At 40.8% G+C, this 26,331-nt stretch overlaps 1 protein-coding gene across 1 annotated transcript in view; it reads left to right on the top strand.

Moving 5' to 3' along the window:
• LOC309561248 (cytochrome P450 2D15-like) overlaps positions 1–25,393 on the top strand; it is a 59,786-nt gene extending 34,393 nt beyond the window's left edge. Inside the window, exons 3-9 of the mRNA XM_082265045.1 lie at positions 3,739–3,891; positions 9,840–10,000; positions 12,849–13,022; positions 17,479–17,617; positions 18,663–18,850; positions 20,306–20,447; positions 25,071–25,393. Of these exons, the coding sequence (XP_082121171.1) occupies positions 3,739–3,891; positions 9,840–10,000; positions 12,849–13,022; positions 17,479–17,617; positions 18,663–18,850; positions 20,306–20,447; positions 25,071–25,252 (1,139 nt within the window). The 3' untranslated portion in view covers positions 25,253–25,393. The remainder of the gene's footprint in view (positions 1–3,738; positions 3,892–9,839; positions 10,001–12,848; positions 13,023–17,478; positions 17,618–18,662; positions 18,851–20,305; positions 20,448–25,070) is intronic.
• Positions 25,394–26,331: the final 938 nt, after the last annotated feature.

Genomic DNA, 26,331 nt, shown 5'->3' with positions numbered 1-26,331 from the left:
TCCCTGGCACTGCCCTACTTTGATTGTATTCCTCAATTGCCACAAAATATACAAATCTACTTTGCTTGCACCAAATTCCTATGCAAACCCAGATAGTACCTTGTAAAAATGATTTCCATTATCACTGAGTTGCATATAGCCTGTGCAGATAGCATAGCTGTGGGAGGGACCCAGTAGACCCAGAAGAAAATTACAGGGGAGGATACAAGACCAGTCCCGGTGTTCCGTGAAAAATCCATACCCGTGAGAAAACCATACCCTCGTCACTTCCGGTTCCGCTACGGAGGGTATGGATTTCTCACGGTAGTTAAACTTGCGGCGCTTACATTAAAACAGCTTATCTGAAACGTAAATCATCTCCGCTCTTCGCCCTGTCACTGCCCTCATCTCCGGTAATAAATATAAAAGCGGATCACGGAGCCACGATCGCCGTCACATTTACATCACATACACCCGCCACCGCTTTTATATTTATTACCGGAGATGAGGGCAGTGACAGGGCGAAGAGCGGAGATGATTTACGTTTCAGATAAGCTGTTTTAATGTAAGCGCCGCAAGTTTTACATTAGACACAGTGCCGTGAGAATTTCATGCCCACCGAGCATGCGCACTTGTCTAATTCTTTAATGTTCAATCACGTATCCGGGGCTCTGAGCATGCGCACTGCTGCGCTGCTCAGCTGTTTCAGCCCGGAAGTGACGAGGGTATGGTTTCTCCACGGGGTATGGTTTTTTAACGTTACACCCCCACACAAAGAGGGATATCATCAGTGACTCTCATTTATTAAAGCTTCAACGATGAACACCAGGCAAACATCCATATACACATATAGAAAAAAAAAATCAAAGGGATTTGTCTTACTTGCCAACGTATTTATATTTCTGTGTAGCCAATCCTGAGATTTACACAGCCTGCTCACACAGCACATCCCCATCTATCTCCTAAAAGTGGAACTTCCACTTTAAGGCCTCCTGACCCCCTGACATGCCACATTTGGCATGCCATTTTTTTTGTGTGGGGGGGGGGGCAGGTACCTAGATATGATAGATGCCCGCTCCCACTTCTGCTCGGGCCGCCTAGGCAGGTCAAGCGGAAGTTCTCCTATCCCCCTCCCCTCCCTGATATCTTCTGGGATACGTCACACTAGAGATGCTGGTGCTGGGGGGGGGGGGGGGGTGGAGAGGGGACCATGGGACAGGTGAGTGTGTGTTTATTAGAAGTTAGCAGCTACACTTTTTGTAGCTGCTGACTTTTAATAAACACCAAAATGGGTGGAACTCCGCTTTACACAGTGAAAGAGCAGCAGCAGTCTGATGAGGTTATCCATTTGCTCTCTTCTCAACACATTTACATGCAGCCTTCCTGGCAGGTCCTGCTTCCTTCTCTCATTTTCCTAGAGTGGTGCTGTACATCGGATTGCAAAAGTCAGATACCAGTTCAAATTTTTGCCTTGTCCCTTGTTGCATTTTAAAAAAATATATTACATTATGTGTATCACCCTCCTAGGTAGGTGCAAGTGAGAAAGTATAGTTTTTAGCCTTGTCTGCTTGCCAGAAGGGCTGCAGGTAAGTCTATATTGTTCTCTGCCTACCAAAGATGATTGTCAGGGGGCAGGTCGCCTTGGTACATTCTGGGATACTGTATAAAAGCCAGGAGCACATGTGCTGCGGGGTCTTTGGCTGGAGAGCGGAGTCCCGGAGGGAGGGGCAGCTGCCTCCTCCTCTGTAGCAGTGGCATGCGGCCGCAGGAGGTCATCCTGAGGGCCAGGGGAACGGATGAGAGGAGCTGAACCCAGAGGTCCAGGAAAGCTGACTGAGAGGGAGACACTGGAGACCCTGGGGTCCCAATATCAAGAGTACAGGGACTCGTGTCAAGGGTCCTGACCTGGGGGGGGGGCCACCACATGTGTAGGATAGTCAGTGGACAGGTGTCCACAGTGAAGAGAAAGAGGATGCTAGTGAGAGTGTCCTGAAGATAATTGCTAGTCCACCAAGTCGTCTTAGGAAAAATCCTAAATTCACCCATAGTGGGAGGGTGAATCAACAGCCTGGCTGTACCTGAAGATAGGAGTCCTCAACCACTTGTGCATAGTTAATTTGGAGTATCCCACTATTCCCTTCTCCTAACCCTAATTTATAATAATAACACAAAACAACCAAAATACCCCTGGACTGATTATTGGAGTGAGCCAAGGAAGGAGAAAGTAAGGACATGAAATTGTCATTTTTGTATGCTGGTAACTCGGGGGGACCCAAAAATGTGAAATCTGGCAGTCCTTACGGGGGCAGTGCTACATATGCAATAATGGATACATATACATACACACTGTAAACAGTCCAGTTTCTTTGTATTCACCGGGAGGAAAAACAAATTAAAACAAACCCTCTGTTTCAGTCTAAGGCTCGGTTCACACTGGGGCAACACGACTCCTTACTACTTCGGGGGAGACTTGTGCATTCCCATGCACCACAACTTTAGAGCGACTTGCATGGACTTCACCTAATGGAAGTCTATGCAAGTCGCTCCGAGGTCGCCCCGAAGTAGTACAGGACCCTTTTTCTAAGTCGGAGCGACTTGTGTCGCTCCTATTAGAACGGTTTCTGTAGCAGTCAATGGACCGCGAGGGAGCGCGACTTGTCAGGCTGACAAGTCGCCTGACAGGTCGCGCTAGTGTGAATCGAGTCTTAAGGAATATATATAAAGCCAAAATATTTTTTTTTAGTTGGGAATAGCTAGGACCCCTGTGTCCTATCGGGAGATTTTCTTCCACTGCCTGCTCCAGACACACATTGGTTAAAGGAGATCTCTCTAAAATCACCTCGATGGTGGAACGCACGCTGCACGCTCCGGGAGCCTGGTGGAACGCAAGCCGGTAGTTACCGCTCTCCACTCACAGGCACCATCTGTAGCAGGCGCAATTTTGAACTTTTAAACTTTTTTGTACTGTGCATTAGCAATATTTAATAAAGGCTACTTTTTAATGGCACTGCACTATCTGGAGCACTTTATTTTTCCCTAAAAACGGACCCTGAGGATCGATATCAAGGAGAGGGATCCCGGACCACAGAGGGACTACAAGGCCCAGCAGATACCTTTCCAGGCCCAGGAGGCCATAAAGCCCTGAAGGTCTTTTTGCCATACGGTATTTAAGACCCACTACATCTGGTAAGTGCACATCCCCATTAATCCATATTAATCACGCCCAAGTACCAGCAGTTGGACTACTGGAGGACCCGCACTAAGCACCTGCACTTTACCTACTTGGCACCAAAGTTTTCATTTATGCACTAAAGTCACCTATGAACTGTGTATTTGGACATTCCCTGGCACTATTTTATTATATCTCTTGGCACTATTATGCACTTTATGACACACTAGGTTTTACTGTGTATGTTTTGTGCAAATTTTTATTGTGAATTTTAATATCATTTACTGTGGATTATATTTTTGTGCGATTTATTTATACAATATTAATTGTGAAAATATTTAACACACTCACGTGTCATACACATAATTTATTTATTTATATCACTTTGATGGCCTAAATTTCACTATCCAGGGTACAGACAAGCAATTGCCTACCCCTGAATAGTATCAGCAAGCGCTATAATAAATCCCACTATTGGGGTTTTTTCCTCTTTCAATTATTCTATATCGTTTATATCTAGCTGGAGTACAGCTTTAACTACCTTAATGTACTAACTCAAAATAAAAATGTTCTTTGCTATGATTCCTTAGGATTGGTAATTATTGGATATGGGAAATCCTGGAGAGAGCAAAGAAGGTTTACATTGTCTACATTAAGAAACTTTGGAATGGGAAAAAAGTCTCTGGAGGAGAGAGTGGCAGAAGAAGCTCAGTGTTTATGCACTGCATTTAAATCCTACAATGGTGGGTATTAAATCAGGGTCTGAATACCGTATAAAAACTGTATAATGTATAGGGACAACAAAAGAAGGAAAAAATGGGGGAAAAGACTTAATGAATTATCTAAGGAAAAATTGATACAATAAAAAGTAAGATATGCACTCACAAGAGAATATTATAAATACACTTATCAACAGCCTCGTGTGATCCACAGACTACCACTCAACTGTCGACATCAGCTGAAGCTTTGGGTAGAATGAGAATTCTGCAATGGGTCTTCCAGGAGCGAAGTGAAGGACCTGCCAGATAGCAATGAGCAGTGGCATCCTCACAGCTTCAGCTCACAAACACTTTTGAGTAGCAGAGGGGAAATCTACTATGATGTGATAAAGTTCATAAGCACGTTTAAAATTTTCTCTTGTGAGTGCATATCTTGTTTTTTATTATATCAGTTTTCCCTAGGATAATACACAATGAAGGGAATTTATCAAAACCGGAAAAGTCAGAATCTGGGGCAGCTGTGTATAACAACCAATCAGTGTCTATCTTTCATTTTCTAAGCTGAAGATATAAGCTAAGTGGCTGCCATGTGCAGCTGTACCAGATTCCGGCTGCCCCGGTTTCGATAAATTCCCCCTCAATATGTCTTTGTACCCTTTTTTATCTTTTTTATTGTTCACAGTGTGATTTTCCTCAACCGCGTGCTTCTGATGCTGCAAGATCGTTTTTTTGACATTTATCTAACGGTCATCAATCTAAAATATGGATTTTTAAATTTCCTTTCCCCTGTGACCTGTGTATCTTGTGTGCCCAATCACATATTTTTCTTTGGACACTATACTGTATATAGGCACAAGTGTCCTGACTGCTCTACTCTTTGGTTGCTTTTTGTAGTGTTCACATTACTCTGCATAGGGTGTGCTTTTGTGTGGTCTTGAATCCAGTAGCTTTTCCTGTATGTCTAGACTTCAGAAAGTATTTTGTTAAGTTTGCCAATGTGAAGTCTTTGGTCCTGGCTTTGTTCCCTTGCCTACCTGGTTCCCAGTTCCTGGTCACTCTCTATCTGCCCTGAATTTACTGTACTGTACCTTTGCAGGAGAGAACTGTGCTGGAGGACAAGGAGGCAGTTTTCCCTGAGGCCAGGACCAATAATATAAAGTATGTTGTGCTGCTGGCCATTGGTGGAGAACCTCATCCCCCTCCAGCCCCTATCTTCTCCTTATTCACCCCTCAGTTAGAGCAAGATCTTCAGTTAATGCCATCTGCTGGGTGTTACACTGTATATTATAGTTGTCTGCTGATTAGGCCTGTGCTCCCAAGACCAGACAGAGGAAAATCATTTTTTTTTTCTGCAAATTACATTTTTTATTGAAGTTTGACAATATGAAAAAAAATATACACAACAGTGTACATAAAAGATACCAACCCACAATGGCGGATAATAAAACCATTACAAAATAAAAATAAAAAACAAACTAGACATTTGCCCCATAGAACATGCACCAATGAAAACCTCTGGCCGGAGAAGGATGATTGTCAAGCCAGTGAGATGTTACCCTATCACAACAATTGTAAGAAGTCCCATGTTCCCCTTCCCACCAGGAGAGCACAATCCCACATAAAACAATCATTCAGGTGATTTTCATAGGAGGTCATTCTGATCAGCATTCCATTTCCCGTAAGAACCACTGTACAAATAAACCACTGGATACCAACAGGAAGTAAGCATTAAGGGACAGAGGAATAGTACCCCATATCAATCCGAGACTGTATCTGAAGATGAGATCCAACCCCCCCTAAACCTTGTCAAACTTGGTAAGGGCCCTCCTACTCATATAAGTGGCTTTGTAAAAGGGGACTGCTTTATTCACTAAGGATTTCCATGTTGCCAATGTTGGCACAGAAGACTTTTTCCAGAATAAGATGATCAGCTTTCTAGCATAAAAAAAATTAAATAGTAGGATGGGTATGTATAGCCTTACTAGTCACCAGGGGTTCAACCAGACTCAATAGGTAGACTTCCACTGAGAGGGGAATGGAGATGGAAGTGATTGAAGCAATACATGCTGCAACCTCCTGCCAGAAGGGTTTTGGCAGGACAATCCCAGAAGATATGCAAAATGTTTTCCCTTGACATTAAACATCTCCAACAACTATAGGATTGATCCCTATATATTCTAGCCAGGCTACTAGGAGTGAAGTATAGGAATTTAAAATGTATAATAAACCGGTCTCTAGTAGAAACTAAACACGCAAATGGGGCCTCCCAAACATCGTCCCAATCATCGCAGTTTAGTGCAGGGGAGTCAGCTTCCCAAACGTATTTGCAGGGCTGCAATAGCTGAGCTGTTTTGGGAAACAGGTCTTTAAATATGGTAGACAGCGGTTTGGTTAGTTCATCACTGCAGGTTAACAGCTCCAGTTCACAGGGTTCAATGTCTAGGGGGCCCGTGCCAAATTGGGATGTAAAGGCAGGTCTTAGTTGGAAAAAAGAAAAAAATGCATGTTAGGTAAGTTAAAGCGAACTTTAAGTTCATCAAAAGTTGTGATGTTGTACAATGTATAATAAACCGGTCTCTAGTAGAAACTAAACACGCAAATGGGGCCTCCCAAACATCGTCCCAATCATCGCAGTTTAGTGCAGGGGAGTCAGCTTCCCAAACGTATTTGCAGGGCTGCAATAGCTGAGCTGTTTTGGGAAACAGGTCTTTAAATATGGTAGACAGCGGTTTGGTTAGTTCATCACTGCAGGTTAACAGCTCCAGTTCACAGGGTTCAATGTCTAGGGGGCCCGTGCCAAATTGGGATGTAAAGGCAGGTCTTAGTTGGAAAAAACAAAAAAATGCATGTTAGGTAAGTTAAAGCGAACTTTAAGTTCATCAAAAGTTGTGATGTTGTACAATGTTGTACAAAGTTGAACATGTAGTGTCTTGATGCAAAATTTAGCCCACATTACTGGCAAATAAAAAAAATGAGGGAGATTTAGGTTCCTCTATAATGGGACATGAGGAGATAACTGACCAGGGTTGGCCAATAGAGACCATGCGCCACACGCCAGGCTTTAATAACTGAGCGCATAGAGGAGGTGAGACAGTATGGGGGTTTTATAATAATAAATAAGTAGGGGCTTCGTATTATCCCACACAGGCCGCCTCCAAGGATACAGAGGCATCATCAAAAGGGGTGGTCAGTCAACGGTGGGCAAAAGTTAATTGACCAGCTAGAAAGAATTTATATAAGATAGGGACTGCTAGGCCCCCCTCCCCCCACGGCTGCTGTAATAAGGTCAATTTAAGCTGGGGGGTGGTCCCCCCATGCCAGAGAAATGAAGATATCAAACTATCAATACATTTAACTACAGACTTAGGGATCCACACTGGGGAGGTTCAGAGAAATATAGGCAACATTTTTATCTTGATCAGGTTTATCCTACCAATAAGCAAAAGCAGGAGATTTTTCCAAGCATCCACTTTAAGTTTTAAAAAAGTCAGGAGAGGAGAGACATTAAGGGAGATGGGGCAGCTGGATCTGTCCCCCCCCTCCCCCCAGCATAGGATGGGATCTCAGGTGCAGGATTTTTGACTTTGAGAATACAACCAGGAATAGAAGTCAACGAAAATCTGCATAATGCCCTCCTCATCCCTTACCAGAGTGCCATCTATGGAGGCAATGCAGGGGACCACTGTATCCTGCTTGGAAGCAGCAGTGAGCATAGCCAGTAATTTCTCATGTTTATCGCCCTTTTAAAAAAAAATCCTCTGCTTGTTTTTGGGATACACATTGAGTAAGGTTTTCGTAATGCCATTCTAGCCATTTGCAATTCAGCCAAAAAAGAGGGGGAAAATGAGTCCTGTTCCCTGTCCTGTAGGTCCTTAGTTGTTAAATTTTGTTCAACCCTAGCAGCTTTTATGGCTGAGAAATAAGCCCCCAGGGCAGATGCCTTGAAAGGCGTCCTACACCACAGGTGGAGCAGCAGTGCCCTCATTGAGTTCCCAGAACTCTTTTAATTATAGGGAAAACTGAGAATTTCACAAAGGGCTCCGCACCCAGCCTGAGTGTAGCCACCAATTGGGTTTCAATATTCAATACAACAATAGCAAATCAGCTCTCGTGTCCGTGACCACATGCTCAACCATGCAGGTTCATTTTTTATGCAGCAGAATAGCAACACCTCTCGCATAGGAGGAGTAGGTGGAATGTATAAGAGGAAAATCTTTAAGCGTCCACTTACTTTGTGACACTAAAATGGGAAATGTACTGACCCCATTTGTTAAAGAACATTGAGGGTTATAGGTAATAATAGTATGGTATTTTATTTTTATTTTTTTAAGCAATCTTTATTTATTTTCATGGCATATTACATGCAAAAGAACATGATACATTACAAGAGGTCTGATCGACCATCCTACAGGGAGGGTTTGAAGGCAAGTGAGCTGCATAATTAGTGCTATAGCAACAGTAAATTGTCTCGTTCCTATCTGCGGATTTCTGTATCAATGAAAGCATACCATACATTGGGTGTAGTGTAGGACTCAAAAAGGCAATGACAGGATAACTAAGGGGGAGTATAGTATTTTATTTAGGCCAGTCCATATAATTTCAGAGATCATCTTGTTCAGCTCATCGGTTAAAATCCACCTTTTTGGTATATATTTATATATATATATATATATATACTGTATATATATATATATATTGTAGCAGGGTTCTGGTAAAACAGCTCCAAATGGCAGGGGAAGTGGTTGATGGGATCTATGTTCCTCCACGGTTTCTTAGATTTTTCGATCTAAGGTAAAATCAGCAAAGACATTATGGTAAAGAGTGCTAGTTCTTTACCTTTATTAGTAAAGTCTGTCCCGGGGCTGGTTTTACTGGGAATCTGATAGTGTTCTGGGTGGGACAGATTCCCAATTCCGTGGACCACAGTTTGATGGTCTCTGGCTAGGCCTTGATTAAGGCAGCTGGACCTGAATCTCAGTGAGAGGGTGGATGTCTCCATTAGAGGAAGCAACTGGGAGCATGGCTGCTTGTCCCTTAAAACATAGATACCAATGTTTGTTCTGGAAAGGACACTTACCTTTGAACAAGGACTTTAACGGACTACGGACACAGTAAGGCTCAGCTGAGCGGAAGTCTACTTTTGTTTGTTTTGGCCATGAACTTGAGTGTGGATTAAACATGACATTTTTTCTCAATAAACTGTGAGCGTGTCCCTGCCTTGAGTCTGATCCCCTACTATATATATATATATATATATATATATACATACACCCTTTAGGTTAACACCCACCTTCTACCATGGCCACCAATGTAGCATCACAGCACACTTTCGTGGTGCACCTTTTTAGCTCACATAAAACTGTCTTAGTCATGAGATGGCTAGTTGGTTGTGTTTACCCCAGAGGCCAAAAGTTCCTAGTCCTCTCCTGGACCTTATACGCTAATTTTCCCCTGACCTCTAGTCCTTGATTCTGACCACTGATATTCCTTCTGATCATGACTCCCATTCCTCCTTTAGTACTTCCTGGCTTTACTGTAGGTTTCTCATTTGATATTGACCTCACTGTGTCTGACATTCCTTATACTGTACTTTTCATATTTCAAAAATTGGAATCTGTCATGTCTAAAACTTTCTATCACTTTTTGAAGCCTGTTTGAAACCTGTGAGTGTACAACCTGTGCATCGCAATCTAACCTGATGCCAGTCTCCACCATCCCAACTGTGGCTGGTGACTGCCATAAACAGAAAATCCCTGCCACTGGATATATCCTATGCCAACTGACTAGGAAGTGGGTAAATAATTTGCCCACTGTTGTGGATCTTGGACCCTGTGCACGCCATACATGATGGTGCTTATTATGTACATATATGATATGCTACTTTCCACTGCAGTATATTTTCATACATATGACTTTATACTTTATTTTGACTACAGCATATATTTAATGACCTTATGTTATTTGCGTCTTAGGTCATCTATTTGATCCTCATCATCTTATTGACAATGCAGTTAGCAATGTCATCTGTTCCATAACTTTTGGAGATCGATTTGAATATGATGATGCAAAATTTCAAAAACTTCTACATCTTCTGGAAGCAGCCTTAGAGTCTGATTCTGGATTTCTGGCCCAGGTACTATATATTAATGAATCCTAGATCGATCTGTCAATACTTCCTAATCTGCATTAAGACTTTGTTGAAGGGATGCCAGGGCTGGGCAAGAGGGGGTTAAGTAAGTTTCTTATCACTGCTATCTTATATTTATTTTAATATTAGTTAAAGGCTAACTCTACCTTTCGATATTTAGGGTGTGACATGTAACATGGTATAAAGCTGCCCCCACACTACTAAACAAATTTCTCCCTCTGGCAGGATCACAGATGTGCTTCTATCTGGTGGCTCATGTCACTTTTTGAATTTGGCACAGCTGTGTGTCGCTCTGCCACCACCACTTCATTATTTATTTACAGAAATCTTTGAAAGAATAAAAGACAAGTGCCATGGGCTAATCCGACAGAGGGATTTGTAACTTGGCAATAGAAAACAAGCGCTGAGGTAAAATTGTAATAAATATAAAATACGGTAGAATAAAACTGTATATCTATTAAAATATGTAAAAACAAGTATTATAGAAACAATATATCAATCACAAAAAAAGTTCTTAAAGTTCATGTGCAAAAATTAATAAATTCAGGTGCAATTAAAATATAATATAAGTGCAAGTAAAAGATTAAACCCAGTTGTGACTTCTTGCCAGAGAATGTCCAAACATAAAGGGATTAGTGCTTGGTGCTCCGTGATAAATGTAATCGCTCTTGCCCTGGTGTCCCTTCTAGTGTTTCACCGTGAAAAGGTAGATGAAATTCACACTCACCAGATTGCAGGGGTCCTATATGTCTTTTGTTTAGTAGTGTTGGGGGCAGCTTGATACATAACTGCTGCGACTTGAGTCGCAGCGACTTGAAAAATAGTTTGTGCACTACTTTTGGGCCGACTTCAGTGCAACTTCCTTCTATAATGAGGGACAAGTCACACTGAAAGCCGCAAACAACTTACACTACAAAGTTAAGCTAGAAGTAGCACGACTTTGTAGCTGTAATAGTGGAAACGGAGCCTTAACAGTGTAATTTCATGAGATAATTCCCAAGGGCATGTTTAGGGGCGGATTTAGGGGCAGGGCAGGGTAGGGGCTGGGTGGGGCAACAGGTGGCGAGTAATTTATAAGGCCTGGCTAATAGCTCATGACTTGAAATTTTGAGCCTTGATGAAAGGGTACACTAAACTTTCATACATTGATTAAAATGAAAACCAATCATTTATATTTCAAAATATATGAAAAATATGATTAGTTGTAATTTCTCTACATATATGTCCATGAATATTGCCACATAATCGCCCATATTATGCATACTGTACATTTGCTTTTTAATCAATTAACATTCCATATGAGCGTTTTTCGACAAACTACTTTTTCTTTATTGAAACATGTATACTTGTGCACGAATAGTAAAATTTAAACAGGTTCTCATGGATTTCCTGAAATAAACTCTTCTTCAGAGAAATATTATTTTTTTTTTTTTTTTTTAGGAGGAGGGTGTTGGAGGTATGGAGGGAGGTGTAGGAGAAGAGTTATGGAGGGAGGTATAGGAGGAAGGTGTTGGAGTCACAGAGTGAGATGTGGGAGGAGAGTGATGGAGTTGCGGAGAGAGGTGTAGGAGGGGGGTGTTGGAGTTATGGAGGGGAGAAATATTAAAGAGGAAGTCCAGGCTCTAACTAACTAAGCCTACCTCCTTCTAATGTCTATACTGACTACCCTGTAGAAAGAAAATGCTTGTACTAACCTATTGTTAGAGTGTGATTGACTCCCAGTGGTGGCTTCAGAGAAGAGGAGGGACAACTGACAACAGATGCCCTATAGTATGCTTATGGGTGATGTCACTGCCCAGGCATTTCAGCCATTGCCTGCGCTCTCTCCTTTCCCATGAAGTTGGCAGCTGTGGAGATCACATGACTGGATCAGAGAGCTCTGAAAATAAGTAAGTATATGCATCTTTCTTTTACAGGGTAGTTAGTATACTATAGGAGTTAGAAGGGGGTTTTAGGCTTAGTTAGTTAGAGCCTGGACTTCCACTTTAAGCTTTTCTCAAAGTATCTACAATAGTATAAGTAACATTTTCTTACCAATATAAAATTTCAACCCTAAATCAATTGTATAGACTCCATTTTATTATATATTGCTTACAAATAACAAATCTTTAAGGCATATATATCATTTGAGAAAGGGAGAAAGCAAAAAAACATTAGGAGTTTTGTCATGTCCACCTTAAATGGAAGTCCCTGGGAGAGTAGAGAGAGAGAGAGAGATTAGATCCTAATCTAATTGACAAACCTTATTTTTATGTATGCCCTCACAATACAACACCAGACTGCCTCCTAAAATGATACTGGCACCTACTCTACAAATAGAGTTCAATTGTTCCCTCTGCGTCAGCCATTAGCAGCAGCAGTGGTGACATGCTCACCCATCCAGTAGCATAGTGTGTAAAGGAAGGAGAAGGAAGATGTTCCTTTATGTTGCCTTTATCACCATAGCTTCGTGGTGCATGAGTAATACCTTTATGCTTTGGTCAGTGGGTCTACCCTCCAAAGTGTAATGCAATGCACACCTTCTACCCTACAGAAGTTGATGTTACCTCTGACCTATTACGTCAGAAATAAGAGCGATGTCATTTCTGATTTTCTAAGCTCCTGGGATGTTATATTCATTCTTTATCTACAACTTGGTAAATCACTAACCTGGAAGAAGTCAGCTTGCTAGATAATTACAATACACAAGAGACTAAGGTCATGCAACAAGACTCCCAATGTTATGATTGCTTCCATGAGTCAAATATAAAGCAATAACAGATTTGTAGAATCATTCTCTTTTATTATAAATTATAAAGAAAAAGAAATAATCTTTTTTGGTTTTATTTTTTAGGTTATAAATGAAATTCCTTGGCTGTTGAATATTCCAGGGCTTGCTGACTATGTTCTTAAATCAGATCATAAAGCAATGGAATTCTTAAAGGAAATTGTTTCAGAACACAGGAAAAGTTATAATCCCAATTATATTCGTGATTTCATTGATGCTTATTTACAAGAAATGGAAAAGGTAAAAAACTGGTACAACGTAAGGAAAAAAAAAAAGGTGTACATGCACCGTGCACATTAACCTGGAGAAATAGATGCTGCAAGTATTACCACACCTAATGCTATAGGAGGGAAGGGAAGACACAGCTGGATTTCCTCCTTGTTAACCATATTATAGCCTTTCCAATGAGGAACATTCTAATAATTCTTTATATTCTTAGATTACCAGGTCCTTTTTTTTTTCGTACTGTAGTGTATCCATGAAGGAACACTGTTATTACTGACTACTCCCCCCTAATTTGAACTGCATAACATCACCTCATCCCACCATTCCTATGGGGAATGTTCTCTCATGGGGGAAGGGGGGGGGGGGGCTAGAGTTAGAAAGTAACGCTGCTTAAGATTTGTTTTTATAATGCAGCACAGGCAGAGTGGACAGGATACAGTACAGCACTGGATTTATGGCAGGCTCAACTGTTTACCAAACATATAATAAAACACTTTCAATAGCATATTTAACAAACCAAAATGGAGCAAATTAGGGTTATTGGTTAGGGTTTACATATACTTGAAAATTCCTTATGAGTTTTGTATAGTGACTACTAGTATATTTATATTTTAACAGATTTCTGATTTTTGACCAAAAGACCAAAAAGCTTAGCAACCACCTTAGTGGTGATTGGGGAGGTGCCAGTAATGCATACTTTTGGTGCATGTTTCCTCTCCCCATCCCTTGCATATTAGGAAAATTAAAAAAAAATTAAAAAAGAAAGCGTGTATGCTAATCTATTTCCATAGAATAGCATAAATATGCCTGTTGCTATAGTAACAACATTGTTTTTAATGGATTGTTAACCATAATTTAGACATTAACTTGAAGCCAGTAAAAGGCTTTTAGATACCTATAAACTTATTTGTAATATATTGATAAATTAATACAGAAATAGAGTTTTTCCAACCAAACCTGTACTGCAAAAGGTAAACAGAGGTGAACAGATATTTACATTGGGTATTTGATAATGATGGTTAGTTTTTGACTTAAAGTGCGACAAATTTCATATTTTTTAGAAAATAAAATAAATGCAATATGTTTAAATTTAAGGAGAATGTACATTCTGTCGCTCTTCTCCTTTGTTTCATCTCTCGAATGCAAGCTTTTTTTTGCAGTTTTCTGACTTCCTGTTATAAGGTGGTTACATTCATTCTTTATGCCCCCTTTGTGTATGTGAATGTAGCCTCCCTTTTCTGCTTGCCCCTGAGATCGACTACACATCTACATGCAGACAAATTCAGCTCTATGGGAACTGTAGTACACATACTGCGGAGCATGTGACCAGAAATAATGGCACTGCTTGCCCTTCACTAGAAGCTGTGAGGTGCATCAGTAGAAGATAGGGAGCATATACAGGACAAAAAAAAGCCTGAAAAAAAACAGAAAAAAAAAAAAGAAACAGAGCCATGATATACTTGCTATTGAAGAGCGATTGATGTAAAAAAAATTAGTTTTATCACTTTAAGGTTTTTTTTTTTAGAGGTCTATAATGTGAAAGGATTGAGCCATTTCTTATTTTCTTACAGATTTATTTTGTAAGTATGTAATACGTATATTTTAACTCATTAAAGACAAAACCAGAGAAATTCCCAGCTCAGCTCATCAACCAGCCTGCTTACCTACTGAATTAACCTGTCTAACTGTTTGCGTTATAAACAGGGGTTTAGTAAGCACAAATTTGCAAACACATGCGTAAGCTGCAAGGCCACTTCATGTCACCCTGTATTACCTGCAGTCCTAACTCCTGTAAATTTATGAGAGTCTCCACAGTGGAAGCACATGCATTCTAATGGATAGATAGGGGGCAGGTGGGCATGGAGGTAGCTCAATCCTCCTTAAAAACCCCTGCTCTTAATGCATACTGTTAGACAGGTTAAATATTAATAAAAATAGTGCTTGCATATATAGACATATACAGAGAAAATGATGTGCAAATCATCAATAAAGTGCTAATAATAATTGGCACAATGTCAATTTTGGCAGCAAATTTCAATTTAGTTTTAGTCTTAGGACTAAAATGGCATTTTAGTTTTAGTCCCATTTTAGTCTTCTGCAAGTGTTTTAGTTTTAGTCGTATTTAGTCGACTAAAACTCCAGTACATTTTAGTTGACTAAAACATCTTACATTTTAGTCGACTAAAACGTCCTACATTTTAGTAGACTAAAACTCATTTTAGTCATCTAAATGGTGATGGTCAGGTCAGAGAGGAGGCCTATAATGCTGCTGCCTGCAGTCAGTGCAGTGAGTGCATACAGTGCTGCTCAGAGTGCTGGATGGGGGTCTCAGGTTTAAGGGTGGTCTCTGGTCTCACTCTGAACTGAAGTTGTTGAACAGGATGGGCTGGGCGGGCCTCAGCGGCCTATATGTACGCACACACTCCTGGATGGATGGCGGAATCAGATGCCAGTGGTGACTGGTGAGTGGTCTGAGGGGACTCAAGGAGGCAGTAATAGCTGGCCTGGCTGTTAACTCACAGTGGGTGCTCTGCTCTGGATGTGGTGGTGGCCGGGTGCCAGTGCCGTGTGATGAGTCGGGCCAGGTGCGTCTGGCTGTAGTGCTGCAGCTGCAGTGCTCTGGTGAGGTTAGGTGACTGGTCTTGAGTCGACTCTCTTGTAGTAGTCCACTCCTCACGTTGGACGTCACGGGGCACGCCACGCCAGACGCCACACAGGCGGAGCTCCGTGAAAACCGGAAGTTGGGTAAACGTCCCTGCCTCACATCCTTGTTTAATTTTCGTTCGGTAATGAAAACGGATTTGATTTTCGTCATAGTTGTCGTCATTTGACGAAAATGTGCTATACTTTGCGTCTCGTTTTCGTCAGTTGAAAAATGCCGGTGACGAAAGCGGTGATGAAAACGTTTTCGTTGACGAAATTAACACTGCTGTAAACTCCATAGGCTGTAATGTCATTGCACATATTACCTGAATATATTACCAACATTAAATATTAGGGAAAAATATAAGAAAAGCTTTTTTCTTAATTGTTTAGTTTTCAGCCGCTTAGTAGATGCTCCTTACTTATGCGTATGCGGTGGTGCAATACATGTTTAAATTTTAATGTGCTATTATTACATGCTCTGGGTGGAATTGTGTTGCCGATATAGAAATGGCCAGCAGAGGAGTGTTAATTTTGATGATGCCAATTTTTTATTTAGTTTTAGTTATAGTCTTATGACTAAAATGCCATTTTAGTTTTAGTCCTATTTTAGTCTTAAGACTAAAATGCCATTTTAGTTTTAATCGTATTTTAGTCATCTGAATTGTTTTAGTTTTAGTTGTATTTTAGTCGACTAAAATTGTGTTAATTTAGTAGACGAAAACGTTTTAGTCGGTTTTAGTCGACGAAATTAACACTGAATGGGCAACTGCTGTTCACTAAGTAAGACTCAGCAATAAATAAGTAACAATAAAACAGCACTTGCCTAAATTTAACAAAAAAGTACACAAATGCAACAGTATATGAATAAAGTGCTAAAATATTCCACAACTATAAGTGCAACCATGCCAAATGTTCATAAAGTGCATAGATGTGTTTGAAAATATAAAGTGTTGGAGTGCTTAAAAACCATCAACCGGAGCAGGGTGCTTCACTCCCCTCCTATGTCCCCACTCACCGAAAATTTTGGACCCTGAGCTGTTTCAGTCTGGGGTCAGTAAAGCTTAAAATCAGTGAAGTGAGCGCCAATGGTCCTCCTTGTTGCCACATTCCGTTGCTCACCAGCTATCGTGCGATCTTTGAGGCTCAAACAAAATAAAGGGCTGGCATAGTGATGTCCGTAAAACAATTATTTATGTGCGCACAATGTAACGCTACTTACAGAAAATCGGACAGATTCCGCTTTTGGAGAGTACAACTCTTCCGGGAAAGCTATGCTAGCGTGCGTTCCACAGAGGACAAGAAGTGAGGTCAATGGTTTTCATACCAGAAATACATCTGAAACAGCTGAGGGTCCAATATTTTTGGTGAGTGGGGACATAGGAGGGGAGTGAAGCACCCTGCACCAGTTGATGGTTTTTAAACACTCCAGCGCTTTATATTTTCAAGCACATCTATGCACTTTATGGACATTTGAAGCACTGCTGCACTTACAGTTGTGGAATATTTTAGCACTTTATTCATATATTGTTGCATTTGTGTACTTTTTTGTTAAATTTAGGCAATCGCTGTTTTATTGTTAGACAGCTTAATTCAGTTGGTAAGAAGACTGGTTGCGGAGTTGAGTTGGGAATTTCTCTGGTTTTGTTTTTTAACTCATTAAAGCCTACTTTTCCAGAAATGAATGACTGCAAAAAAGACAAAACCCAAATGTTAATACAATTTGCATTGTGTCTCTTAGTGATTCAAAACATAATGTAAAACAAGATGATGCTGCATACAATCCAAACAAGCTTATGTTTTTATCTCAAATATTCTCTTATTTTAGGAAAAGGACAGTGATTCTAGTTTTACTGACAGAAATCTCTTGTATTCAACATATGATTTATTTACTGCCGGGACAGGTACTACAAGTACCACCTTGAGGTGGGCACTAATATACATGCTTCTGTACCCCAACATCCAACGTAAGTAACAATGCTTGGCAATACGGAAACAACAAGGGGGTCAAACAACATATTTCAGACAGAATGATAATAACAAGCAATCCCTACCAATCATGGCTTACTAGCTGTCATTCATAGTTTGGCTGCGTGCAATTGGGAACTGCCTGTACTTGTTTATTTATTGTTTACCTCACAAAATAGGTAGTATACAACTATATACATTAAATATGGACTTCAGTGGAAAAACATGTGGTTTAGAAAATAAACAAAACTGTTATGTTTCCAAGTTTTCAGCATCCATTAGTTCAATACTGATTATAACGTTTTCCCTACTAGCTAGCTTTTGCCTAAATGGAATCTAACAAACTGCATTTATTCATTTGAGCTGATAAATCACTATTACACTGATATGTTTTTGCAGTCCTGCCCCCGCCCCCCACAATGCAAGGGTGAATTGCTCATTATGCCTAGGGGTTTACTTAGACCTCTGTTGAGGCTGGCTCCAGATTTCTCCTCTACTACCTAAAGCTCTGGTCTGTGGGCAGAGCTTCGGCATCATCACATACAATACAGGACCTTTGACCCTGTGTTGTAAACTAAGGGGGCTGGACTGCAGCTTACACAGACAGCTGCAGGGGATTGGTTGGATTGTAAACTAAGGGGGCTGGACTGCAGCTTACACAGACAGCTGCAGGGGATTGGTTGAAGAGCTTGCTGGAAGGAGGAATTAGGCAAATATGTACACTCAATGCCCCTGTTCGTAGACAAAACACAGTTTTTACCCCTTGCAGTGGGGGTGGGGTTGCCCACTGCAAGGGTCAATATTTAGGTTTACCTGGAGTTGAGACAATGACAGTGAGAGACAATTACATGGATAGAGACAAGACGGGTGTATAAGCCTAGGTAACAATAAAACTGCGCTCAGTAAATATATAATGGGTGTTTGTATTCAATAATAAATGTTATGTAATCCATAAATAAACGGCTATTAGATGTTCTACATTGATCAGCGGTGAGATTGGTATCTGTCTGTGAGGCTTATATAGCGATGTACATTTTGGTTTAGAAAAAGTCCATGAAGAAATTGATCAAGTAATTGGAAGAAATAGAAAACCAACAATGGCGGATATCCTAGAAATGCCATATACCAATGCCGTGATCCATGAAATACAGCGCTTTAGTGATATTGTTCCTTTAGCCTTTCCTCACATGACCTACAGAGACATGGAAATTCGTGGAGTTTTCATTCCAAAGGTAAATTAAAATGTATAAACACTCTATTATAAATACTTTACAACTTTAATTTTCTTTTTATAGCATGTTCTACAGATGTGTAACTATGACTGTGAAGCACCCAATGCACACTTGAGCAGCCCAAGGTGAAAAATAATGGGTCTTGTATAGCATGCCATGGTGAATAGTGGGTGTGACCAATTCAAACTAACAGTGGGAGGGGCTGAAATAAGTTTAGTAAAAGAAAAAAAAACCTGAGCTTACTCTGCTAATTGTCAAAAGTAGTTAATGCAAATAATGCACAGAGTGCAGGCATCAAGAATAAAGCTGGCCATAGATTTCAAATGAAAATACTTAGGAAAAGAACGTTCTAAGAAAGTGAATTTATTTTTCTATTCATTAGTTAGATGCAGGTCAACAATGCAGGTTAACAATGCACACATATGCCACAATCATAATACTTACAAAATACCCCTAATTACTCTGCTACAACTGACAGTCTCACAGGCACACATAAACTTTGGTACAAAGGATCATTATAAAAAAATTAAACTCTGTACACAAAAACTATCACTTTGTCTGAGACTACCTTCAACAACTTCCTTAACAGCAGCTGTTAAAACAATGAACACTTTGGTCTAAGTAGAGTCAAGGAGAGAGGTGGGGAGTGGGGGATGCTGAGCGGGGAGGATGATAGATGCTGTAATAGTAATGTAGTGAATTTCTCAGAGTACAGAATGTTCAGCTACTTGCTACTTATGGACTCGCCCAGGGCTCAGTTCCTCTTAGGCTAAAGCTGAAATTTGACCGGTTCAGCAGGGCTGAGCCGAGCTTTGATCAAACAGTTTGGGTGCAACTAGCGTGTTGGATTTCTAATGCGATTATTGCTAGCTGCTAGCATTAATCACTGTGTTCTCAGCCTGCCCCTTGTGTTGAAGGGAAATTGAGGAATTTTCTTTCCTGCAACCACGGGGGAAATCGTTCAGTCTATGGCCAGCTTTAGTCACAAAGCTTGAGTTCGCCCATGACCAGGCTGCGTAAAAGCAGCTAGCATCTCAACTTAGTCAGCTGCAGGCTTTAATTTTAAATCTGCTAGAATACATTGTCACTGACACTATCTGTGAAAATTGTACCCTTCAATATCATCACATACTGTACAGCTTACCCCCTTTTCCCCCTGCTAAATGGTGTTTTTTAAACTGTAATTTGCATCCATACATGTCTGCCAGTGCAGTGCCCAGCTCCTCATGCCCTTTGTTTCACAATCCCTTGCCTATTAGCCCTGAAAATGGGCAGAATTATTTTTCCAGGTTCACCCCAAGTTCACAATTTTCAGACTTGATGGGTGTGACAAATGGCTGCGAAATGAATCCATGCACATTCACTAACTTCTAACTGCAGACTTTTGTTCATGTATATACCTGTAGCAGGTTAGGTGAAATAATTATTCCAAATCCTATTGTTTTATTTTTTAAGGGAACTACTATCTTCACCAATTTATCCTCTGTGCTAAAAGATGAGCAGGTCTGGGAAAAGCCATACCAGTTTTATCCAAAGCATTTCCTTGATGAAAATGGCAAGTTTGTAAAGCGAGAGGCCTTCATTCCATTTTCCGCAGGTACTGTATACATTAAACAGGGCAAAGTGTAATTTTTTTTGTTTTATGCTGGTATTCCAAAGATATGATTTGTGGGGATTATTGAGTAATTACAAGTCATGAACGTATCCTACTATAAGTAACCCGATAGAAAAGTTTTGAGCTTCCATATTCTCTAAAGATAATGGCTTATTTAATGTCATGTTATCTGCAATTAAAGAGAAAAATATTCAGCGCTAAATCAATCACATCTAACTCTGGAGCTACAGCTGCTGAACACTGAAGAGGCCAAACCATAAAACCTTAGGCAGTAAATAACAAAAATGGTGCAGCGCTAAAATAAACTAAATAACAAAATTCCATAAATCATATAAGATAGTCCATAAAATGAGCAAAACAATTTTCAAGGGAGACAACCTTCAGTGAAGAGAGATGAGTATCATGCAATACTGTTCTATGTGTGACAGCCCATCCCCCAAGAAACCTACTGCCTCTCACCTCCACCATTCGAACACTAGGGGTCACCAGGCCAATCAGTAATAGCGATGGATACGATCCTCTATAGGGAATCTAAACAGGGCACTGTCACAGTGCCAATAGCAGTCATGATAAGAACAAAGATCTTGCCGGGCGGCTGCGAGTGACATCAAACTCCTCCCCCCGTACGCGTTACATCAATGGACGTGACTTCGTCAGTGGGGTCAGAAGTATGCCAGTACCACATAGCAACTGGACGCCAGATGGGGTAACCAGGAAGGGAAGAGAGAGCTGACACGCCCCCCCCCTCCTAACAGGGAGACCCGCTCCACATCCAGGAGACACCGGAACTGCTAGACAAGAGAATCCTGCTTACCAGAAGATGGAGACAAAGCCATATAGCCATGATACAGCCCAAGTAAATAAAAAATATATAAAAAATAGGTTTAAATATTTAGACTGCGTATAAGCATTTATAAATATATATAAGAGTGTGACGTAAACCGCGGCCCCCAATGGCAATCACAAAGAATAAAACATCAAAACACAAAGCAATAAAATACACAATATCGACTGCATGATAGTAAACAAATTGAAACTAAAAAGATATAAAATGACAAAAAAATGACAAAAAAGAGGATGGGGGGCGTGTCGGCTCTCTTTTCCCTTCCTGGTTACCCGATCTGGCTTCCAGTTGCTATGTGGTAGCATTCTTAATGAGCGGGGAACTGGCATACTTCCGACACTGCTGACGAAGTCACGCCCATTGACCTAACACGTACAGGGGGAGGAGTTTGACATCACCCGCAGCCGCCTGGCAAGATTTTTGCTCTTATCATGACTGCTATTGGCACTGTGACAGTGTCTTGTTTAGATTCCCTATATAGGATTGGATCCATCGTTATTACTGATTGGCCTGGTGACCCCTAGTGATTGAATAGTGGAGGTGAGAGGCAGTAGGTTTCTTGGTGGATGGGCTGTCACACATGGAACAGTATTGCATGATACTCATCTCTCTTCACTGAAGGCTTTCTCCCTAGACGATTGATCTGCTCATTTGATGGACTTTTATGGACTATCTTATATGATTTATGGAATTTTGTTATTTAGTTTAATTTAGCACTGCACTATTTTTCTTTGTTATGTTATCTGCAATGTTAATGCTTTTGAATCTCAATATTGCATAAAAAAACTTACTGATCACTATAATAAACACAAATGGCAGGGAAATCTGCTTAGATACCAGCAACTGACAAGTGTTAGCAGCCTGTTTACTCTGCTACATACATACAGTATCTCACATAAGTGAGTACACCCCACATTTTTGTAAATATTTTATTCTAGGTTTTTATGTGACAACACTGAAGAAATTACACTTTGCTATAATGTAAAGTAGTGAGTGTACAGCTTGTATAAAAGTGTAAATTTGCTGTCCCCACTAAATAACTCAACACACAGCCATTCATGTCTAAACCGCTGGCAACAAAAGTGAGTACAGCCCTAAGTAAAAATGTCAAAATTGGGCCCAATTAGCCATTTCCCTCCCTGGTGTCATGTGACTTGTTAGTGTTACAAGGTCTCAGTTGTGAATGGGGAGCAAGTGTGTTAAATTTGGTGTTATCACTCTCATTCTCTCATACGGGTCACTGGAAGTTCAACATGGCACCTCATGGCAAATAACTCTCTGAGGATCTGAAAAAGAATAGTTGCTCTACATAAAGATGGCCTAGGCTATAAGAAGATTGCCAAGACCCTGAAACTGAGCTGCAGCACGGTGGCCAAGCCCATACAGCAATTTAACCACTTTACCACTAGAGCATTTTGCTGTCTTACGTCTGGGCCACTTTTTGCGATTCGGCGCTGTGCGACTTTAACTGACAATTGCGCGGTCGTGCGATGCTGTACCCAAACAAAATTTACGTCCTTTTTTCCCACAAACAGAGCTTTCTTTTGGTGGTGTTTGATCACCTGTGCGATTTATATAAACAAAAAAATAGCGTTTATTTTGAAAAAATAACAATATTTTTAACATTTTTTTATATGAAATTCCCCCCAAAAAAGATGTAAAAACCTAATTTTTGGCCAATTTGTTTTCTGCTACCTATGTTTGGTAAAAAAAATCACAATAAGCGTATTTTGATTGGTTTGCGCAAAAGTTATTGCGTTTACTAACTAAGGGAAAGATTTATGTCATTTTTGGTGTTTTTTTTTTTAACGAGTAATGGCGGCGATCTGCGATTTTTTTTTTTGCGGGACTGCGACATTGCGGCGGACAGATCGGACCCTTGACTGACATTTTTGACACTTTTGGGGGTACCAGTGACATTACTGCAGTAATCAGTGCTATAAATATGCACTGTTACTGTAAAAATGACACTGGCAGGGAAGGGGTTCATTTTATTGGAGAGGGAGGGGTTAATGTATGCCTGGTGCTTACTGACGTGTGGGGGGGGGGAGGTGACTGTGTGAGCCAGGGACAGATCGGATGTTCAGCTATGCTGAACACTCCGATCTGTCACTCCCTGTCACTTAGGAGATCCGCCCGCTCTGTTTACACAGGCGGGCGGATCTCCAAACTGGATTCCCCAACGATTGGAGCAGAGCAGGGGCGATCGCCGCCGCTCCTCCCCTGGCCCGACTTCCGCTGTGAATGAAAACAGCGGGAGCGCGCCTCCGGCGGCGCGCGAGTGCCACCTACAGGGGAGGAGTCTAGCGATGTAGGTCTACGTCGCTAGACGATAACGAGCCACTGTGCCGCAGTAGCAGCACAGTGGCTAGTGGGGAAGTGGTTAACAAGACAGGTTCCACTCAGAACAGGCCTCGCCATGGTCAACCAAAGGAGTTGAGTGCACGTGCTCAGCATCGTATCCGGAATTTGTCTTGGGAAATAGACATATGAGTGCTGCCAGCATTAATGCCGAGGTTGAAGGGGTGGGGGGTCAGCCTGTCAGTGCTCAGAGCATACGTCCCACACTGCATCAAATTTGTCTGCATGGCTGTCTTCCCAGAAATAAGCCTCTTCTAAAGATGATGCATAGGAAAGCCTGCAAACAGTTTGCTGAAGACAAGCAGACTAAGGACATGGATTACTGGAACCATGTCCTGTGGTCTGATGAGACCAAGATAAACTTATTTGGTTCAGATGGTGTCAAGCATGTGTGGGTGCAACCAGGTAAGGAGTACAAAGACAAGTGTGTCTTGCCTACAGTCAAGCATGGTGGTAGGGGTGTAATGGTCTGTTGGCTGCATGAGTGCTGCTGGCATTGGGGAGCTATAGTTCACTGAGGATACCATGAATGCCAACATGTACTGTTACATACTGAAGCAGAGCATGATCCCCTCCCTTCAGAGACTGGGCCACAGGGCAGTATTTCAACATGATAATGACCCCAAACACACCTCCAAGAGGACCACTTCCTTGCTAAAAAAAAGCTGAGGGTAAAGGTGACGGACTGACCAAGCATGTCTCTAGACCTAAACCCTATTGAGCATCTGTGGGGCATCCTCAAATGGAAGGTGGAGAAGCGCAAGGTCTCTAACAACCACCAGCTCCGTGATGTCATCATGGAGGATTGAAAGAAGACTCCAGTGGCAACCTGTGAAGCTCTGGTGAACTCCATGCCCAAAAGGCAGTGCAGGAAAATAATGGTGGCCACACAAAATATTGACACTTTGGGCCCAATTTGGACATCTTCACAAAGGGATGTACTTATTTTTGTTGCCAGCAATTTACACAAAAATGGCTGTGTGTTGAGTTATTTTGAGGGGACAGCAAATTTACACTGTTATACAAGCTGTACACTCACTACTTTACATTTTAGCAAAGTGTCATTTCTTCAGTGGTGTCACATGAAAACATATAATAAAATATTTACAAAAATGTGAGGGGTGTACTTACTTTTGTGAGATACTGTGATCCACTACTGAAAACACTGAATTTTAACCCTGCCTATTAAAGCAGGTGTTTAAAAGGCATTCTGAGAAAGAAAAGGATCTCACAAAATAGTCAGTATCTTCCTAATGCCTCTTTTTTGCAGAAATGTTTTATACAATTTTCTGTACCACATTAAGAACATGTGAGCTTTTATTTTATGTAAAAAGTTAAAGAAAATATAAATAGCAATATTATCCCTGTAATTATTATTATTATTTTTTTTTTTTTGGTAGGTCGACGGGCTTGTCTGGGAGAACAGCTAGCCAGAATGGAACTTTTCCTTTTCTTTACAACTCTCCTACAGCAATTTACTTTTGAGATACCAAATAATCTGTCTCCTCCAAGAGATGATCCTATCTATGCATTTTTACAATCTCCACATCCTTACAAGATCTGTGCTGTCTCCAGAGTATAATATTCTGGAATATAGAACAAGTTACAATCATTGTACCTTAGCACTTAACTCCTGCTCAACAATCAATCAAATTCAAAAATCATTTCATTATTTTGTGGGGGTAAGGTTTATTCATCTACAGGTTTTTACTGGTGACTCATTTAAACCCAACCAACGTTACACTTGTAATTGGCTGTGATTTTAAGCTGATCTATTTGTTTTACTGGCCTATGTGAATTTTCCAGGCCAATAAAACACTACGTAGGTCCATGTGTTCCCGCAACCCTCAGCAGATGTGAATGCAGCCTGAAGGTTATATGGGATGTTTGAAGATATCTTCCCATGGAGGGCCTAGACAGTAGTGAATAATTAATTGGAGGTTAATATAATAGTTTTTTTTTTGTACTCATTGTAAATTGCTTTTCCCAAAGTAGATTGAGAGTCACAGCTTTGAGTATAATAAGCAACCTAGGGTTATACTGTCACCCACAGAAGAAATGGAACACTGGGCACATAGAAAACTCCCTTGAGGCTATAACCCTTCCCATCTCAAATCTGCTCAGCTGTAGATGTTCATCCATTGAGGAACACAGCCTTGATGAAAATAACCTGGGGATCGTCAAAAGGAAACCAAACTGAGGGGTGGGCACATCTAAAAACACAGGCGAATCAGCCCAACGAGAAAAAACTCAAAACAAAAAAGGAACCAAGGGCATTTGTAGAACTTTGGGAACATATAAAGAGGAGCAATGTCTCAGTCTTAGACAGGCTTGAGCAGGAAAAGATGGCACTTTCACCTCGCAACTCATAGGACTGTACAGAAACCTGTTAAATTCACTTAGAAATAGTAGGTATGGAAGCCAGAAAACATCCTTTAGAAGCTTCTGGAATAACAAACAGTCTGACCAGTCTACTTAAAAAAAACAGTGCATGTAAGGTAAACCCTGACAGCCATCATCAAATTAAGTCATTAAAAGTGATGCCCACAGTAAAGCATATCTTACAAGAAAACAAAGTCAAGGAAATGTCCCGAATATGTTCAAAAAATGTTTTTTGTAATGCTGACAAAATTGATTTAAATCTCTTGGTTTAAGTGGTGG

This window comes from Pelophylax lessonae (assembly GCF_965119305.1).
Source record: "Pelophylax lessonae genome assembly, chromosome: 8".
Classification (NCBI taxonomy): Eukaryota; Metazoa; Chordata; class Amphibia; order Anura; family Ranidae; genus Pelophylax; species Pelophylax lessonae.
Note: the sequence above shows the minus strand (reverse complement) of the source record. Positions and strands in the feature narration are given on the sequence as shown.